This window comes from Cnephaeus nilssonii (assembly GCF_951640355.1).
Source record: "Cnephaeus nilssonii genome assembly, chromosome: 4".
Taxonomy (NCBI): Eukaryota; Metazoa; Chordata; class Mammalia; order Chiroptera; family Vespertilionidae; genus Cnephaeus; species Cnephaeus nilssonii.
The window spans coordinates 38,855,390-38,875,788 of NC_137075.1; the positions used below are offsets into that span (position 1 = coordinate 38,855,390).

The 20,399-nt window shown below is 36.9% G+C and overlaps 1 protein-coding gene across 1 annotated transcript in view; it reads right to left on the reverse strand.

Moving 5' to 3' along the window:
- Window positions 1-20,399, reverse strand: part of DPH6 (diphthamine biosynthesis 6) — a 170,592-nt gene that overhangs the window by 12,731 nt on the left and 137,462 nt on the right. Inside the window, exon 7 of the mRNA XM_079768245.1 lies at window positions 1,572-1,666. Coding sequence (XP_079624371.1) covers window positions 1,572-1,666 — 95 coding nt within the window. The remainder of the gene's footprint in view (window positions 1-1,571; window positions 1,667-20,399) is intronic.

Sequence of the window (20,399 nt, forward strand, 5' to 3'; positions counted from 1 at the left end):
ATTATTTCATAGAAATAACATCTAATGCACAGTTCATTCATGAATTGTTTTGTGACCATCATAGTCTGAGAAATATCTTCTATTTATGAACTTACTCTCATTACTTGTACCCTTTACCATCTTGTATAATAATATATACAGGCTACAGGCACAGTGCATGGATTCAGGCACCGGTGGGGTCCCTCAGCCTGGCCTGTGCCCTCTCCCAATCCAGGACCCCTCAGGGGATATCAGAGAGCTGGTTTCGGCCCAATCACCGAAGGCCAGGCTGAGGGACCCCACCGGTGCACGAATCAGAGCACCGGGTCTCTAGTATGCATATAATATATTTGGTTAATCTCTTCCTGCCCTCCCTCTTCCCCCATTCCCTCTGAAATTCATCAGTCTCTTCCATGTTTCCATGCCTGTGCATTGAGCGTCTGGCCCCTGATGGTCAGTACAAGTCATAGTACTGGTCGAACAGTCTAATGGTCATTTAGGCTTTTATATATATATATAGATGTGTCCTCCTCCAGCCTTTTCAGGCAGGAACTGTTTGAACATTGATGGTGCCCAGAAGAAAGTTTTGGACATAATAGGTACTTGATAAATATTTGCCAAAGAAATTATTATGTTGATGATTATTAATGGAAAAAAGTTAGGAGAACATGAAAGCGGCAAGAGTGAGTGACTATCACATACAGTAATAAAAGTGTCTTGGCCATGTTTCACGAGGTAAGTGTATTTTTTACAAACTTCACCTAAAGTTGTCATGATTTTCTTAGATCATTCCTTCCCTCATTATTACTATGTACAAAGAAGTCACCTCTTACTGCTGAAAATATTGAAGCTGTCCATTCTATACAGAATTCTAATCTTTCATAAGATGAGGTTTCTGAAATCAAGCATAATTCTGACAATCTTTTCCAAGAAGCAGAGGAGCTTAGGAGAAGCAGATAAAGTGCTCTCTCAGCACATGAGAAGAGCGACATAAATTAGAGTATGGGTAATAATGTAACAAACTGGAGAAAGTTCCTGTTTTTCGTTACACTAATTTTAACAATTTATGGCAAAGAAATCACACTACTCACCATAAACTGAATTCACTTAAAAAACAAAGTTTATTTGTAAAAATAACCCCAAATAATTGAAGAGAGATGTTTAGTGTTACCATTCTATGTTGTTAAAGTCAGAAAAAAGGAGAAAGAGGATGGAGTTAATGGAACCCACAGGCTACTGATGTGGCAGTTTATCAAATGTAGCTGTAATGAAAGATAAATAATACAGGCAATTCACACTTCATGAAAGGATAAAAGTGTCAGTGTGTAGGTACCAGTTTTACTGCAGGCCATAATCAGCAAGTAAACGAAAGTGCGGTGTCTAAAAAGTTTATAGCCTTCTATGAAGGCCTCGTCTTGTCAGTATTGATTTAGGTATTCAGACGACTTCACTGGTATTAAACAAATTGAGTGTTTGTGAACTTAAAGGACATGTTCTATTTCTCCCAACAAAAGTTGCCTCGGGCTTAATGTTAAGTTCTCCCATCACTTAAATTTAAGGAAAGGGAAGAAAATGCTGAAATGATATCTTACACAATTATTTTCTTCTTAAATAGAGGGCAATCCAAAGTGAACGTTTCATACTCTCCACCTTCTCCACAAACATGGACTCCATATTTCTTAGAAAGCTGAAAATAAAAATAAGAAAAAGAAGCAGTAAACTTAAAATTAGATAGCAACAATGCTCACTTAACATATTATTTTATCCTAAAAAATATCCACGTAATAAACTTTAATTCCAAAATAGATTGTAAGCTACAGAAAAATTATTTTATATTTCTGCTTAAAACATGTATTTAAAGCCATTTGAAAAATGTTATCATAAGCACAGGATTTTTAATAATCCCCAAGCCCCTACAAAAGGTGAATGCAACCTACATTATTATGTATAATGAGAAAACTTAAAGAATCCTATACATTTTAGGGATACACTTGCTTTAGATTGAAAGGGAGGCTCAGAAAGACAGGCACTACGTCATTATGTAGTAAATGAGAATATATGCAGCCAAACTGGTGCTTTCCCCCTGCCCTTTGACCTATACATGGAAGGGAAAAATATATTGTGTTTAGAGCATTTTTAGTGACAGACACAGAGAAGCAATCTAAGGCCTTTCCTTGTGAACACAAGAAGTCACAAACATGGTTATTATGCTTAAGGTTATTGGTAGCAGTAAAGTTCCAAGAGTACTGAGAGCTAAGAAGTTCTCAAGCTGCACACAAACTTTAGGAAGATCCATCTCCAAGAAAGGTTGGAATAGCTTACAATGTCACCTAATTAAACCCGAAATTAAAAACATAAACAAGTAAACAAAGAAAACACACACCTGTGATTTGTATTAAATATAAGCTATATTATTCAAATTATACTGACAGTAAAATAATCTGCTTGGCTGTCCACGGCTGGAATCAGAGCTGGAGCATGCTCACTAGCTGTGTCAGAATCTCCCTGTTCTTGTGTAGAGGCTTCATCACTAAGATTCCCTCTCCTTCATTTTGAATTTCAGAGCTCTCCCTGCTTATTGCCTTTCCTAGGCCAAAGGAAGAGTGACAACACAGATGTTCTCTGTGACTGCCAGCATTGGGACCAAGGCCTAGCTTTAGTTTTACCTGCACACTATGCACTTATTTATTTGGTTATTCTTGTGGTTGTGCTATCATTCTGAATCCATCACATTTCAACTACTGACTATGTGTCTTTAGGGACTTGACACATGAATCTACGAAAATTCTACTGTTCCCTCCAAGGATCTGTAGTAATGTGAATGACACTGTAAAGCCAAATGCAAGCAAAGAGAGGGAAAGGAAACTTCTGTAGAAGAACTCACAGGAGCAAAGTAGATAGATTTCACCATAGGTCATAAAGCAGAGAATCAGCACACAGAATTATGGAGGGTGGTTCTTATGGGAGCAGATAACAGGAACATTAATTTTCCATGTAACCGCTGTTAAGATAAGCTTTTTAAAAAACATTTTGAACAGATGTGAATGACTTGGGTCACTGCATGGTTTATAAGAATGTTTGGGAGTCTGAGCATGTAAAAAGTAAATTCCTAATAAATGAGAATTACTTATGTGGGTCTATTTTGTTCTGACACACTTATTTATATAGATAAATATTCCTATCTATAATAACTCAATTTGAGTGCTACTGATTATTGAACTGAAAGGGTAAGGGCATCATACTTTCCTTGTTTAATTTTCTATCACTTTAAAAGATTGTAATAATCCTGTGAGAATTTCTAATTACATCATTTTTTCCCCTTTTAAACCAGACTGATTTATCTGTTACTCATTTTAAAATTAGAGGGAAAAAAAGGCAAATGAAATTGTACTTCATCCTCATCCTGTAGCCCCCACCATCTAGAGAAAACTATGAGGTTCATAAAATCCACTACAAATAATATGCTTTACAAAATAATTTCATGCTGCATATATTCATCCTTAGCCCTTATTGAAGAGGCACTTATTGAATATCTGTAGGTTTGTCGTTGTTTTAAGTGCTGGGGATAACAACGGGAGCAGACATAAATTATACATATAACAGCTTACTGTCTGGAGGTATAGAAAGAACGTTAAACAAGCAATTACAATAGAGGGTAGTGGTAGCTTTGATGGATGCATGAGTGCTGTGGAGTGTACAGCAGGAGACCTAACTAGAAGGAACTCAAAGGGTTTTTCAAAGTAAGTAAAACTTAAGCTGAAGTATAAGGAACCGGGAAATATTAGAGGGGGTGAGGGAGGGAAAGAGGGAAAAAGAGAGAAGACAGGAGAGAAGGAAAATGATTCCAGAAGGAACAGTGTGTGTTAACATCCAGAGCACAAAGTTTGGCAAAGTTGGAGCATAACTAGAAGAGTAATAGTGAGATAAGGCTGAAAAGCTAGAAAGAGGACCGATCTTATGGGGCTTCACAAGCCATGCTGAATCATGATCCTAAGGTCAATGAGAAGCCATGATAGGTTTTCAGCAGAAAACTGACCTGACTGCTGTTGTCTTGAGAAAGATTCTGTTTGCACAATGGAGATGGACTGGCGGGGAGTAAGTCAAGAAGCAGAGAGAAATGAGAAGCTGCTGGAGGAATCATGGCAGGAGGGTAAGATTTCCTGACCCTGGGAAGTAACAGTGAGGATGGAGAGGAGAGGGCAGATATTTTGAAAGACTTTTAGGAGGTCTAAAGAATGATTAATTGAACAGAGGAGTGAAAAAAGCTAAAAATAAATAAGGACAATTCCCAGCTTTCTGCACTGGGAAACTGGATGGATGGTGGCTCTGCTTACTGGTGTCTCAGCATGAGAAGCCGTTTGCTGGGAGAGTCCAATGACCTTACCCTTTCCAAATTTTACGTGGCATGCGATACCACGGATGTCTCTAATCTCCGCAATTACTCTCCTCAGGCTTCCATGATACCAAATTTTCTAAGCCATTGTTATACTTCTCTGATTCCTTTCCCTTCTTCTGCTCCTAACTTATAAATAACCCTCATAATTCTCTCTATAAGATGTTCTTCTCTCTTACTTCAGTCCCTCAGATGGTTTGTGCATTCCATGGCTTCAAGCATCACCTTTACACTACTTTGCTGCTGCTAATACTAACACTATCACTACTAATTAAAGTCTATTTGCTTTATACATTGAAGAAAGTAATCCTCAAAATGACTTAAAATATATATATATATATATATATATATATATATATATATATATATATATATAATGAATTTCAGAGAGGAAAGGAGAGGGAGAGAGAGACAGAAAGATCAATGATGAGAGAATCATTGATCAGCTGCCTCTTGCACTGGGGATCAAGCCCGGAACCCAGGCATGTGCTCCGTCTGGGAATAGAATTGTGACCTCTTGGTTCATAGGTCGACACTCAACCACTGAGCCATGCCGGTCAGGCCTCAAAATGACTTGTACCAGTAATAATAAATAAGCATATAGGTTCTGAAATCAGATAGATTTAAAGAATAAATTCCAGTTCAGCTACTTCCCAGCTATGTGACTTTGGAACAGTAACTTATCCTCTAGTGATTTCTCATCTATAAAATGTAAACATCAATATATCAACAAATAAAAAGTGCTGGCAAGGATGTGGAGAAAAGGGAACCCTCATGCACTGTTACTGGAAATGCATATTGGTGCAGGCACTATGGAAAACAGTATGCATTTTCCTGAAAAATTAAAAACAGAACTGCCTTTTGACCCAGCAACCTGAAACACTGAAACACGAATTCTGAAGAATATATGCACCCCTATGTTTATAGCAGCTTTATTTACGGTAGCTAAGATCCGGAAACCGTCAAAGTGCCCATCAGTAGATGAGTGGATAACAAAGCTGTGGTACATTTACACAATGAAATACTAATCAGTCATGAGAAAAAATAAAATCTTACCTTTTTGCTACAGCATGGATGGACTTAGAGATTATTATGCTAAGTGAAATAAGTCAGTCAGAGAAAAGCAACTACCATATGATCCCACTTATATGTGGAATCTAATTAACAAAATAAACTGATGAACACTGACAGCTGTTAGAGGGGAGGGGGGTTGGGAGGTTGGGGCACTAGATGAAAGAATGTGAAGGTATTAAGCAACACACACACACACACATATATTTATTTACATATTATACATATAAAACACATATACACAGACAACAGTGTGGTGATAGCCAGCGGGAAAGTGGATGGGGGCTAGGTGGAGCTGGGCAAAGTGAGGGGGTGGGGAAATGGGGACAGAAAGAGACTTTGCTTGGGATGATGGGTGCACGATGCAGTGTGCAGATGATGTTTTGTTGAGTTGTACAATTGAAACCTGTATGATTTTGTGAACTAATGTTACCCCAATAAATTCAATAAAAAATTATAGCAACCTCACTTAGCATAGAATATGGCACTTAGTAAGCACTTCATAAATACACAACTGTAAAAACAGGTACGGCACATCTGTAGTGAGGCACAATGAAAGCAGCATTGCATAACTGGGTAAGAGCAGCACCTTTGGAAACAGTCGCTGGTTCAGATCCTAGCTGTCACTTTCTAGCTGTGCAATCTCAGGTCATACAATCTATCTGTGCATCAGATGCTGATCTGTGAAATAGAGATGACACAGGACCTACCCCATAGAAAAGCTTAATGTACTGTGCAGAGCATAAAAAATAACCAAATACCTACTAATTTTATTTTCCCTTTTCCAGAGCGGAGAACTACAATGATTTGCAAACGTTATGTAGCTTAGAACTGAACAAAAGCAGAATCTAAAGTTATGTCCTAACTCTTACAAAATGATGATAAATAACAAACCTTAAGTCTGTAGCCTGATCATCTCAATTGTGCTCCAAGATGATAGTTTCAAAACATATTCCTTTGGTTTATATTACCATTTAAAACTCAGTATGTTAAAAACCAAGCTTATCATGTTCTTTCTCATCCTCTTCTTCTCTACAAAAATATGTGCTTCTAATCTCCCCAGTCATTATGCGTGGACTAATATTTGATTCTTCATTTCCCAGCTATGGAAATTTGGTGCTAATTTCTTTTTCATTCTTCTGTCAAAATCTTTCTTTCAGTTGTGTTATCCATCCCTACTGTCAGGGACTTCACACTCTAAGCCCTCACACCTGTTTCCTAAATCAGCATCTTACACTCTTTTTCATTTCCAACTTCTTCTTCTTCCAAATCCATAAATACTGCTGCCAGACTAAATTTCCTGAGACATATTTTAATAATATGAATCATTGTTGATAAGCCTTCTAAATCTTGTTATTTCTTATGCCAAATAGGCTGGTCCATCTCTAAAGGCTAGTTATGGTTGGGCCCTAAATCCCCACCTTCTTTCTTATTAATCTACCATCACCAGCTCTTAGTTTCATTTAAACCAAATCCCTCATTGTCCCTGCATGTCTTCTTGCCAAGGTATCTTCATTCATCATATTGATTCACTTTGTTGCCATCATCCATGTGAATTTCACCCAATCCTTCAAACCAGTCTAGGTGCTAACCTTTCCATGACATCACCCTTGGCTACTCCAGGTTATATGGCCATCTTACACCTTCCCCTTACTTGTTAGACTCTATATTCCATAAAAAATTCAAAATAATTGGCTTATTTTTTTACTCCTTATAGCAATTACTGGGCACATAAGAAGCCCTTACAAATACTTATCATTCAATTCAGTTAGTACCACATGACATCGGCAATTAAGGGTTCATCCACAACACACACTAAGGAAAATGTGAGGGACACGTTCAAAGTTATATACTGGAACAGCCACTAACTATGGAGGACCTCCACGTCTTTCACAGCAACAATCGATGGACACTACTAAAGGTCAAATTCCTTAAAGTACACCTGTACTCCTTTCCTCTAAAACCTTCCAGTTTTTTCATTGTTTAAATAATCAAATCCTCTCTTCATAGTCAAAATCTTTCACCATTCAGCTTTAACTTCCTTTTCAGCTTCCTCTGACAGTTCTCAAAATATCTTACAAACAATCAAGCCAGTTAAAAATCTACATATCTTTTAAGTCCAGAATGGCTGTTAACTTATCTCTAAAATTACTCAGCATTCTCTCAACAACATGTGAGCTTTTCCTCTGAAATTCTATGGCACATATTTTTTTACTTTCTTAGTGTACCTTCTAATATACCTTGTAATTTATATTTATAATAGTTATTGGATATCTCAACTATAAAGTTTCATATATCCTTCCAACTCAGTTATGTTAAAAATTCAAAATTTCCTGTCAAAGATGTTCTGCCTCTTCTTGACTCTCAAGGTCAGTTAAGAGGATTCCTTTCCATAAATTCAGCACTGTAGAGAACAAGGCTTAAAATGCTTTATCTCTCACCCATAACATCAAATCAACTTTGGTGAAATTCTCTTTTGCTTTTTGTTTAAGTGATAGGTAGCTGGGATTGCAAATTGTGTTTTTGTCAAATCATAAGGAAGACAAGTTGATATACAGAATAGAGCTTGAAACAAAGCTTTACACTTGAAATCTGCATTGCACTTACTCTGGTTGAGCGCTTCTAGCACCCAAAAGAGTGGTATATATTCCTTAAGTAGTCAGTACACATCTGCTTACCAATGACTCAGGCTAGAAGTCAGATTTCCCAATTCTATGGGGACAATCCTGGAAAAGCAACCCAATCTATATATTCACAATTTTTAAATGTAATATGGTTTCACTCTTCATCTAGCAGACAACTTTTAGTTAGATAATCTTAAGAAAGTTCTTGAATAAAGAGCAGCTGCTGCCCTAGCTGGTTTGGCTCAGTGTATAGAGCATCAGGACTGTGGACTGAGGGGTCCTGGGTTCGATTCTGGTCAAGGGCACATGCTCAGGATTGTGGGCTTGATCCCCAGTAGGGGGCATGCAGGAGGCAGCCAATCAATGCTTCTCTCTCATCATTGATGTTTCTATCTCTCTCTTCCTCTCCAAAATTAATAAAAATATTTAAAAAAAAGAGCAGCGGCTGCTGGTAAAGATGGTTGACTGAATCCATGTATCTACTCTCCCTACCTTCTAAAACCTTACTGGAACATATGTCTTAAAAAGGCGTAACTCACAAAGATGGAGAACAGAGGAGAGAAAGGATAGAATCAACCAGTTTAGCAGAACAAGGTACACTGAGTCCTAGGCCAACATTGGAGAATGCAGAGGATCAACCCAATTGACACAGCAAAATAATTCCTTCCTCTGAAACAACAGGGTGAGGAACTGTGGACACTGGATACCTGTAGAGGTGAAGGGAAATGAAAAGGGCACCAAAATAAGAAGGGTTGATTGGCAGTCTGTTTAACAAGCAGAGAACCCTAGATCCCTTCCCTCTTGACTGGCAACTGCCTCTCTTCCACCTAGCAGAACACTGGAGGTTTCTTCTCTATAGAGGAATTGGCCTGAGAAAAATGAGACACAGCTGAGGGCAGAGGCACCACATTATACAAAAAATAGAGGGATTCAGTTAATTTATGCACACAAGATTCTGAGAACTCTACCCATTTTCCCTGCTCAACTAAAAAAAAAAAACAACACAACAAAACAAAACCAAAAAAAAAACAAAAAACCCCCCACAAAACAAAAACAAGCAACAACATGCCTTCACTTCAAGACTAGAGACTAGAGAACCCTTTTTTGGGAACCTAACCAACATTACTTCCCTATAGTGAAAATCAAGTCACAAAGCCCCATCAACACACTTTGTGCTTGATATAAACATGTTAGGCCCTACTCTTAAATATGAGCAGAACACCAAAGATTAGCAAAGACATCTCTAAATTGGAATCTAAGGACCAAAATAATATAAAAAACAGACTATGCAGGGGAAAAGGAAACTAAAAAACAAAACAAAAAACCTCCCAAGAACAAAAAAAGGGGATTTCATTATAGTAAGGATAGAGTATTATAGATTAAAAAAATTTCAGAGAACAAAAACTGAGCTTTTAGAAATTAAAGATATGATATGAAAAAACTTAATTGAAAAGTTTGAAGGTAAAATTAAGAAATTCTCCCAGAAAGGGCAAAAATAAATTAGATAAAAGTAGGAGAGAAAAAGAGACATCTAACTAATAGGAATAACATGAAGCAAAAACAGAGGGGTGATAAATACCACTGAATCAATTCAAGAAAATTTCCCAGAACTGAAATTTTCAAACTGAAAATTCTACTTATCCAAGCACAATGGCTAAAAACGTAAGCACCCAAGTCACAGTGCATAAGACTTCAAGAAATAGCTTACACACTCACATAGAGGAGATGGAGAGAGAAATAATTCAGGTCACATATGAACAGTCAGCAATGATAATAACTTTGAGCTTCTCAACAGCCTACCAAATCTGTCATAAGTACAATAATACTATCAAGATCCAGAGGAACATATTCAAAAATGGAATTTTATGACCTGCTAAAGAATCAATCAAATGTGGGAAAAGGACATAGACATTTATATAATTGCACAGTGTTTCAAAAATACATACCTCCTATGGACGCTTTCTTTAAAATTTTCTAGAGAATGTGCTTTACAAAAATAAGAATAAACAAAGAAAAGAAATACATTGGATCCAGGAAACAAGAGCTCCAGCACAGAAGGAAGGTAAAGGGACCTCCAGAACTATGGCTAGATGCTAGGGTGACAGCCTTGTTACAGGTATAGAAGGAAACCGGTCTAGATCACACCAAGTCAGAAGGCCCTGGAAAGGCTTCTACAAGAGGAGGAAACTGACAAAATACTTAATATGTTTGAACATCTGGATAAGAAATTAGAAAACTGGCAATGAATATAGTGTTGAATTAGTGACAAGTACATAGAGTACTAAATAAATGAAGAAAACAAGACAATAATTAGTTCAAGGGGAAAAATAAAAAGTTGTATAGGAAAGGTTTATTATTATTATTAGTTTATTACCTAACTCAGCTGTAAATGGGCTTTCATAATTATGGTAATGTAAACACTGACTATTGACCCAACTAGAATTGCAATATAACCATATGGGAAGATGGAAGGAGAGAATAAGTGCACATATGTGATGAGGCAAAGGGAGTTCAGACAGCTAAATCTGCATATTCTAGAGTGGGATGTCAATAAATATGGCTAAAGTTGGGGGGGGGGGGAGGGCTGAGGGGAATCATGAAGCATTAATATAAACATGTAATTTAGAGATATGGAGGAAAATATCAAATGATCACCTTTAAGAGATAAAAAAATCTGATGGCTTAATGGGAGGAGGGGAAGACTAGGAAGGTTTTCTGCACCAAAATTTGAAGAACTATTTTAGAGTACGAACTTTGACAAACATTGTAAAATCTCACAAAAATAGCAATATTCTTAAACATTTAAAGACACAGTTCTTAACCATTAAAATTTGATGCAAGTTTTAAAATTTTATTTTATTTTTTAGACAGATGAAGCGGAGAAGAGAGAGAGACAGAGAGAAACATCGATGTGATAGAAACATCAATCTGTTACCTACTGAATGCGCCATGACAGTAGATGGAACCCACAATCTGGGTATGTGCCATGACTGGAAATCAAACTTGCCACCTTTTGGTATATGGGATGACACTTCAACCAACTGAGCTGCACGGGCCAGGGTGATACAATCTATATATATAAAACCCTATGCAACCGGTCGACTGGTCGACCAGTTGCTATGATGCGCACTAACCACCAGGGGGCAGACGCTCCACACAGGAGCTGCCAAGCAAGAGCAACTTTGCAGAGTGTCCTCTCGCACTCCGAGACCCCTCGGGGGATGTTGGACTGCCGGTTTCGGCCCAATCTCCACAGGCCAGCCCGAGGGACCCCAACTGCCAGAGGGATCCTGTTCACTCCGCAGACACCCTTCGAGCCCTGGTGCCACCCCAGGTGTGGCTGGCTGGGGAGGGACTGCGGGAGGTTGGCTCCAGGGCGTGTCCGGCCCATCTCGCCCAGTAGCGCCCCACTGGCCTCCTTTCAATGTGCACGAATCTGTGCACTGGGCCTCTAGTCTTTTAAATAAAATTCATCTCCTTTTTTGAACACGGAGAAAATAATCCTAGTTGGGAGGTGGGGAACACCAAATATAAACAGAATCCACTGTTCACTTATCAGGTGATTATTTTAGCAACCTGCAGAAATTAAAGACGTTTAACCTAGTTAATTTAGATTAATAAATGTACAAGCTTTAAAGTTGTATTTTTTGATACAGAAATTACATACCTAGGAATTTAAAGAAAATAATAATCAGGAATATACATAAAGGTTTATTAGGGCCCTGGCAAGTGTGGCTCAGTTGATTGGAGCACCATCCCTTATACCAAAAGGTGACAGGTTAGATTCCCAGTCAGGGCATATACCCAGGTTGCAGTTTTAATTCCCAGTTGGGGCATGTGCAGGAGGCAGCAGATCAATGTTTCTCTCTCACCTCAATGTTTCTCTCTCGCTCTAAAAAAAAAAAAAAGATTTACTAGGAAAGATAATCATTGAGTCATGAAATTATAATAATTTTTTAATAAATAACATTATTTAAAATAATTTAGAAATAACAAATATTTCCAAGAAACAATTTGTTCAATTCTTGATGATATAGTCATACTAGAGGCCTGGTGCATGAAATTCGTGCACGGTGTGTGTGTGTGTGTGTGTGTGTGTGTGTGTGTGTGTCCCTCAGCCCAGCCTGCACCCTCTCCAATCTGGGACATCCCTCTCACAATCCAGGACTGCTGGCTCCCAACTGCTCACCTGCCTGCCAGCCTGATCACCCCTAACCACTCCCCTGTCAGCCTGATCAACACCTAACTGCTCCCATGCTGGCCCAATTGCCACTAACTGCCCTCTCCTGCAGGCCTGGTCCCCCCAACTGCCCTCCCTTGCAGGCCTGATCCCACCCAACTGCCCTCCCCTGCTGGCCATCTTGTGTCCACATGGGGGCATCCATCTTTGACCACATGGGGGTGGCCATCTTGTGTGTTGGAGTGATGGTCAATTTGCATATTACTCTTTTATTAGATAGGATGTAGAATATGAATATGATGGAATCTACACAGCCATTAATTAATAGATTTTCAAAGTAGATTTAGTTATGTGGAAAAATAAGCATTGTTTAACATTAGGGAAAAAAGACAAATTTTATGTATAGTTGAACCTAGTTATGTAAATAAAACATGTACAAGTATTTAACTCTGTGAACTAGAAGAACAAGAAGCTCTCAGAAAAGAATCCATTATGGAATATACCAACATGTTAGCAGTTCATCAGGCAAAAGAACTGTTTTTTTTTATTTGCTTCCCTACACTTCATCATATCTCAAATTTTCAGCAATAGGCAAGTATTTCTATGTTATTTTTTAGAAATTGCCATTTATCTCTATTCCATATTCCATTTTTTCTTTATCATAGGCAAACATTCAAAAATATTTAATGTTATCTTCTATTTATGCCCTTGTAAATGTATTATTATTTTGTGTGCCCATAGTTTTAATTTATTTCAATGTTGATTTTATTCATCCGGCATTTTGCTGTTGTATGCACATTGAATATATTTTACTAACTGCAGACTTGTCTTTCATAATGGGAACCTACCACATTTTAACTACTGACTCTTCCAGAAATATACATTCATATTGCCTCCAACAACCCCAACACCATAAAAAATAACCCTGCAAAGACTATTCTCACGTATGTCCTCTTATGGACTGACAGAATTACTACTTCCAGGAGGATATGGATATTTAATCTAGGCATTGCAATATTGCCCTTCACAATAGTAATAACAATCTACATTCTTAGAGCGGTTGTATAAATCCCCACCTGCCAACAGTTGGCATTATCTATCTTTCTCATTTGTGCCAAACTAGTACAAAGTAACATCTCACTGTTGCTTTAACTTGTATTTCTCTGAATACTGAATCAGTTTGAGCATCTCTTCATATCCATATTAGGTTATGAGACATTCTTTATCTGTATAGTGGTTCTCCATAGCCTTTGTCACTTTTCTGGTAGAATTGCTATCTTACATCTTGACATATACCAGTTAATAATTCCTTGAGAGTTTTAAATATTACTCTAATTGTAGTGTCTAACATTTTTCTATATATTTTACAGAGATGAAATTTTCAGAATTATTCTTTAGTAATGGCAAATTTTACTTATAATAGTAAACATTGCTAACATTTATTGAACACTTAGAATGTGCCAGATACTGAGCTAAGCACCTTACATATCATTCTATTGTTATTACTTCCATTTTACACGTGGGAACTAGATCAACATTTCAGGTAAGCAGTAGAATTGGTATTTGCACCTGGGCTCCTGGGTACAGAGGTAATTTACATCTGAACCCATGGGGTCTGAATGAACTATTAAAAGGACTCTTGCCTAAAGGTATTGCCTTCCATTCATCACCCCTGCCACCAACTTCTGTGATTCTCACAATTAAATATTCGTTTCTGCCATAGCAGCACAATTTACAATAGCTAAGATTTGGAAACAGCCTAAATGCCCATCAGCAGCAAAAACTGTGTTACATCTACATAATGGAATACTATGCTGCTGTAAAAAAGAAGGAAGTCTTACCATTTGCAGCAGCATGGATGGACCTGGAGAGCATTATGCTAAGCGAAATAAGCAGGTCAGAGAAAGATAAATATCACATGATCTCACTCATTTGCGTAATATAATGAACAACATAAACTAATAAAAAAAATAGATCCAGAGACATAGAAGCATTGAATAGACTGACCAAACACAGCGGGAAGGCAGGGGAGTTGGCCTGTATGCATGCATATAAGCATAACCCATGGACACAGACAGTAGGCGGGTGAGGGCACATGCTGGGGTGTGGGAATGGCTGGGAGAGGTGAATGGGGGAAAAAGGAGATATATGTAATACTTTAAACATTAAAGAATTAAAAATATATTCATTTTTGCAAGAAAAATCATTATAATATGCAAAATCCTCTTAAACAAAAATATTAACTCATATTAATATTAACACTATAGCAAAGGGGTAATATATTAGCTAACTTGATTTACTATATTAAAAAGTCATGTTGACCCACATTATACAAGAGATACATGAGAAGTGGCTCAGGAGATCTGAGGCAGGTGAACAAAATGGGTCCCTCACTAACCTTTCTCTGCCACCCTGTACAAGTCTATAGGTTGTCTGTTTTCTCCTGCCCTTCTTTTGGATTCCTTGACCTTTTTAGGAGTGTTGAATCAACAAATTGAAAAATAAATATGGATTTGTTCTTTTATGTCACTTAATGAGGTTAATACCATTATTCACAAAGACAAGGAGATATAGGCATTCCTTAAAATCTGATTTATCTTAGGCAATAATACAGAAGACAGAATCTAAGACAATAAATTAAAAATACCCTCTATTTGCAGAAAGAAGATAGTGTTTGATGATTCATTTGCTTTTACATTAGAATCATTGTTCTCTTAGTATATCAAGCAATTGATTTTCTTTTCTGAGTATGTGCAAAAATGAAGGGAAAAAAGAAGAGGACATTGGGTAGTCTGAATGAAAATCTTGATTGTGTAAGATAACTGTTGTGAAAGAGGTGAGAAACAAATTGCTAACTAAAAATGTATTAAGCACTCACTTTATGGCGAGCTCGTGGACACACAGATTAGACTATGGAGAAGCCAGAGAAAAAGACACTTAGATAACTATTTTTGGGGTTGGGAGGAAATCCTGTTTAAAATGTAAATTACCCATCAATATTCATTCATCTCTTTAGAGAAATTTTTACCATCCTGAAAAGATATTTGAAAAAATAAGCAAAAATAAGCTCAGCTAAGTTCTATAGTAATTTTTTTCAAATATTACTTCCACTTTTCCCTCTCTCTTCTCCATTCCTGCAGTTCCAATTATATGTGTGATAAACTTCTCTCCCTTACGTCTGCTATAATCTTTTCTTGATTTTCCATCCTGTATTCTCTGTGCTTCAGTCTGGATATTTTATATCACCTATTCTTTCAGTTCTTAACTGTCTATACAACTGTATTAACTATACTGGTAAACCCATGTATTGTATTCTTAATTTCAGGTATTCTATTTTAAGTTCTAGAATTCAATTAGATTCTTTTATATAAATTCAAAATCTCCCCTAAAATAGTTCATAGGCACTTTAAAGTCTAAATCTGATAATTGGATTAAATGAATATCCTTTGAGACTCTTTCTATTGAGTGTCTTTCTCTGTTTTGGTTAGCTCATCGGGTCTCCTGATATGGTTGGTAATTTAAAAAGAATAAATTTACTGGCTTGGTAATTTTTGACTGCCTTTAGAATCTGTATGTGAAATCTTTTAGAGATAATCTGAGGCTTTGAACCACCTTGTCGTTCTCAGGAAAGAAAGAGGCAGTAAGAGTAGGATCAGATTTCTTTAATTCAGTCTAGGATTGATACAATTCAAAGTTGGATGTAAGTATTTGCTTTTTCCAGTTTGCCTTAATTTTTAGGGTACAGCCTATTTTAGAGTCCAACTGAAAACGTGCAGAGTTAGCCAGGTCCACTTTGCTTCGGTTTGCCCTGAATTCTGATTTTTGTCTCCACAGCATATTAAGCTAATGAAAGCCCTACTCAGCTTCTCAGCTGAAGTTTTCTCCTCAACTTCTTGGCATCCCTGCATTATTTTTTAATCAGAAAGTGCCTTAATGGGAAAGGAGACCATAGTCTGAGCTTTCATCCTCTCTGGAATTTTGATAATTCAAATTATCTCAGTTTTTATCATTCCTTAATGCCTTCCAATATTACTTTTGTTTTAATTTCATACAACTTTTCTAGTTGTTTGTATTGAGTTTGTCTGATGCAAGTTATCCCATCAAAGCTGAAAATATCTATTAAAACATATATACCCTCTGACCCAGGATTTCCATTCTAGGATCTTATTCTACAGAAAAGCTCATACATGCCCCCAAAACATACATATAATAATGTTCATTTAGCATTATTTGTAATAGCAAAAGACAAAAGATACCAGTAAAGAATAAAGACCATCAATAAAAAACAGGTTCAATATATTATCCACGTAATAAAACACAATGATGTTGTGGAAACAAATGACCTGGATTTTTAATGTGTTAAAATGGAAGATGAAAAATAATGTGCATTTTATATTCCAATTTAGGTAAAAATGGATAAACACATGCATATATATTTACATACGCAAAAATGTTTTTGAAGAGATATATTAGAATACAAAAGAGTGGTTGATCTGGAAAAGAACAGAAAACTGGGGTCTTTGATTAAGTGGAAGATTTTTCATTATTTTAGAGTTGTTGAATTCATTTTTTATATATTACATGCCTGAATTTTATAATAAACATGATTTAAGAGAAAAATAAAATACAAGGGAAGTGCTACACACTAGCAAAGAAAAAATGGCAGTTCAAAGGAGGCTTACTTAAGCAAGAAAAACCTCACAGTATTAATTGCTGGATTTAGTGAAGTGAAGGAGAGATAAAGCATGCAGAGAAGGGAAGTGGACCATGGAAGTAGATGGGGATACACACTCTAGGGAAACCATCAACAGCTCTAAATTGATGAAGGATAGGGTGGATGTAGGAGACTGGTTGTCTTACAAGTTTCATTTTCCCGAAAGACAGAATGTGCCATGTTAAGGAGTTTACATTTTGTTTTGAGGCAATGGGAAATGACTCACAGTTTATAAGGAAAGTAATATGATCAGATTTGTATTTCATATATATTATGATAGCAGTACTGTAAACAATGGATTGACAAGGGGTAAGGCAGGTGGGAGATAGACTTAAGCTATAAGATTGCTGCAATATAGTACTTGTCTTTCTCTAAGTGGCTTATTTTACTTAGCATAATGCTCTCCAGGTCCATCCAGGCTGTGGCAAAGGGTAAGATATCCTTCCTTTTAAAGGCTGAGTAGTATTCCATTACATAAACGTACAACAGCTTTTTTATCCACTCATTTATACTGATGGACACTTGGGCTGCTTCCAAATTTTGTCCATCATCATAAATAACACTGCAAGTACCATATAATTTGACTCATATGTGGAATCTAATGAACAAAATAAACTAACAAAATAGCAACAGACTCATAAACAGAGAACAGACTGATAGTTGTCAGAGGGAAGAGAGGTTGTGGGCTGAGTGTAAAAGGTAAAGGGATTAATTAAAGAAAAAAAATCCATAGATACAACAGTAGGGTGATTACCCATGGGAAAGGGGAGTACAGGGAGGTCCAAGAGGGAATAGGGGGGATAAGTGATGATAGAAAGAGACTTGACTTGAGGTGGTGAACACACAATACAATATACAGATAATGTATTGTAGAATTGTATATCTAAAATCTATATAATTTTATTAACCAATGTCACCTCAATACACTTGAAAAAAAAAGCAAAAGAAAAGAGATTGTTGCAATAACCTAGGGCAGACCCTAATGCAGTGACAATAAGGATTAAAAGAGACAGATAATAAGATAGTAAGATGATAGAATTAAAAGAACGTGGAGCCTTATCTATATATATAAAAGCCTAAGCGACCATTACGACTAGTCTCTATGACAATACACTGACCAGCAGCGGGTAGACACTCAATGCAGGAGCTGGCCCCTGGTGGTCAGTGCGCTCCCACAGCCAACCTCCCACTGCCAGCCAACCTCCTGTGGTCCCTTCCTCCGGCTATCCGACCTCGATCACCCCGATCGGGACTGGGAGAGACAACCCTGATCAGCCCTGATCACCTGCCAGGCTGAGGGAATCCCACCAGTGCATGAATTCATGCACCAGGCCTTTAGTTCATAAATAATGGAATATGTGAAATCATTTATTACAATTCACTTTTTTTGGCTTAGACAACTGAGTAGACAACGGGACCCCTCACTGCTAGGAAAGAAATGTTCAGTTCTGCAGTCAATGTTGAGGTGCTTGAGGACATCTAAGACAGGAAGGTGCTAACATATGCCTGGAGCATATGAAGAAATGGAAGAACAGACTTAATTGGCATAAGAATAAAATTGGCAGTTGAAGTCCAGGGGATATTTAATGTCACCACAGGAGGAAGGCTATAGGTAGAACCACAACATATAAGAAGTGAAATATATATGGTAAGCCCCCAAAATAAGCTAAGGAAGTACTCAGAAGGTTTTAGGCGTGAATGGCATCATAGAAGCCAATGGATGACAGTTTCAAGAAGGCATACTCTCTTTCAGAGAAGTCTAGAAAGACAAGGCCTCAAGTGTGTTGTTGATATGGAGGAACCAGAAGGTGATATACTTGATCACTGTTTTAGAATTTCCTAGTGCTTGTTTAGAGATGTGAACATACATACAATGCTGACCATAAAGCAAATCACCTTAGGAAGAGTCTAATCAGAGGGGCATGGAAAGTAACCATGCCCATTAGGTAGACTTAAATAAATGAACACCAACTTGTTTAGAAATCAAATATAATTTATCATAATTATATAATCATTTCATTTTTATTTTAATCTTTACTATTTGCCTAGAAGTGTGGTCGGCAAACGGCGGCTCACGAGCCACATGCAGCTCTTTGGCCCCTTGAGTGTGGCTCTTCCACAAAATACCACGGCCTGGGCGAGTCTATTTTGAAGAAGTGGCGTTGAAGAAGTTTAAGTTTAAAAAATTTGGCTCTCGCCGAAACCGGTTTGGCTCAGTGGATAGAGCGTCGGTCTGCGGACTGAAAGGTCCCAGGTTCGATTCCGGTCAAGGGCATGTACATTGGTTGTGGGCACATCCCCAGTAGGGGGTGTGCAGGAGGCAGCTGGTCGATGTTTCTCTCTCATCGATGTTTCTAGCTCTCTATCCCTCTCTCTTTCTCTCTGTAAAAAATCAATAAAATATATTTAAAAAAAAAAAATAAAAATAAAAAATTTGGCTCTCAAAAGAAATTTCAATCGTTGTACTGTTGATATTTGGCTCTGTTGACTAATGAGTTTGCCGACCACTGGTCTAGAAATTATTAGGTCCTTAATAATGCTTAATGAAAGAAAGAAGGAATTAACATCTTAGGAATTTCTAAGCATTTGGTACATATTGATAAACTACAAAATAATCAAATATAAATAACTAAAGAAAATGTGAAAGCCATAAAGTTAATGAAGAGTGTAACTGCTGACAGTTCACATCACAGCGATGGTATTAACAATGCTGATGAATTAAGAGTATGGGAGGGAAAATGATACCATTAAAGGGGATCATAAAAGTTCTTTCACAAAAATAGGGTGATTTTCTTTTTTCCATCATGATTGCGGAATAAAAAACTCTAATAATTATATTATTCCAGTTCATGAAACACTACCATACTATTCATAACATTTGCCCCAAAACTCTAGTAAAATACAGGGTGGGGAAAAGTAGGTTTATAGTTGTAGCACAAATAAATAATACAATAATTAATAAATAATAATACAAAAATAAATTCTGTGTTTTGCATACTCACAACTAAAAACCTACTTTTACCCACCTCTGTATAACACAGTTAATAGAAAAGAGTGAAAATAACTGAATCTTTCTTTAATGTTTAGAACACATTTAGGATTTGACAACAATAAGGGCTAAGCAATTGTAACTTGAAATCTTGGGAAACTTCTTTACCACTCTGTAAATTAATTTTCTAATTGGTAAAAGAGGTTAAGTTAGGAAGTTTCTACTCACATTTCTGATGAAAAAACATCTAATCACAAAGATTATCAGATACTTTAGAAGTATAGGACTTTTTGTATAGCCTAACATGTCCATTTCAATAAAAGTAAACTTTCCAATAGAACAATTTCTTTTTCTATACAGCTTACTTTTTTTTACTTAGGCCAGCAAGCTAAGTAATTTCTACAATTTTAGACATTTTCATACCCATTAGAACTTTTAAGGTTTTAATA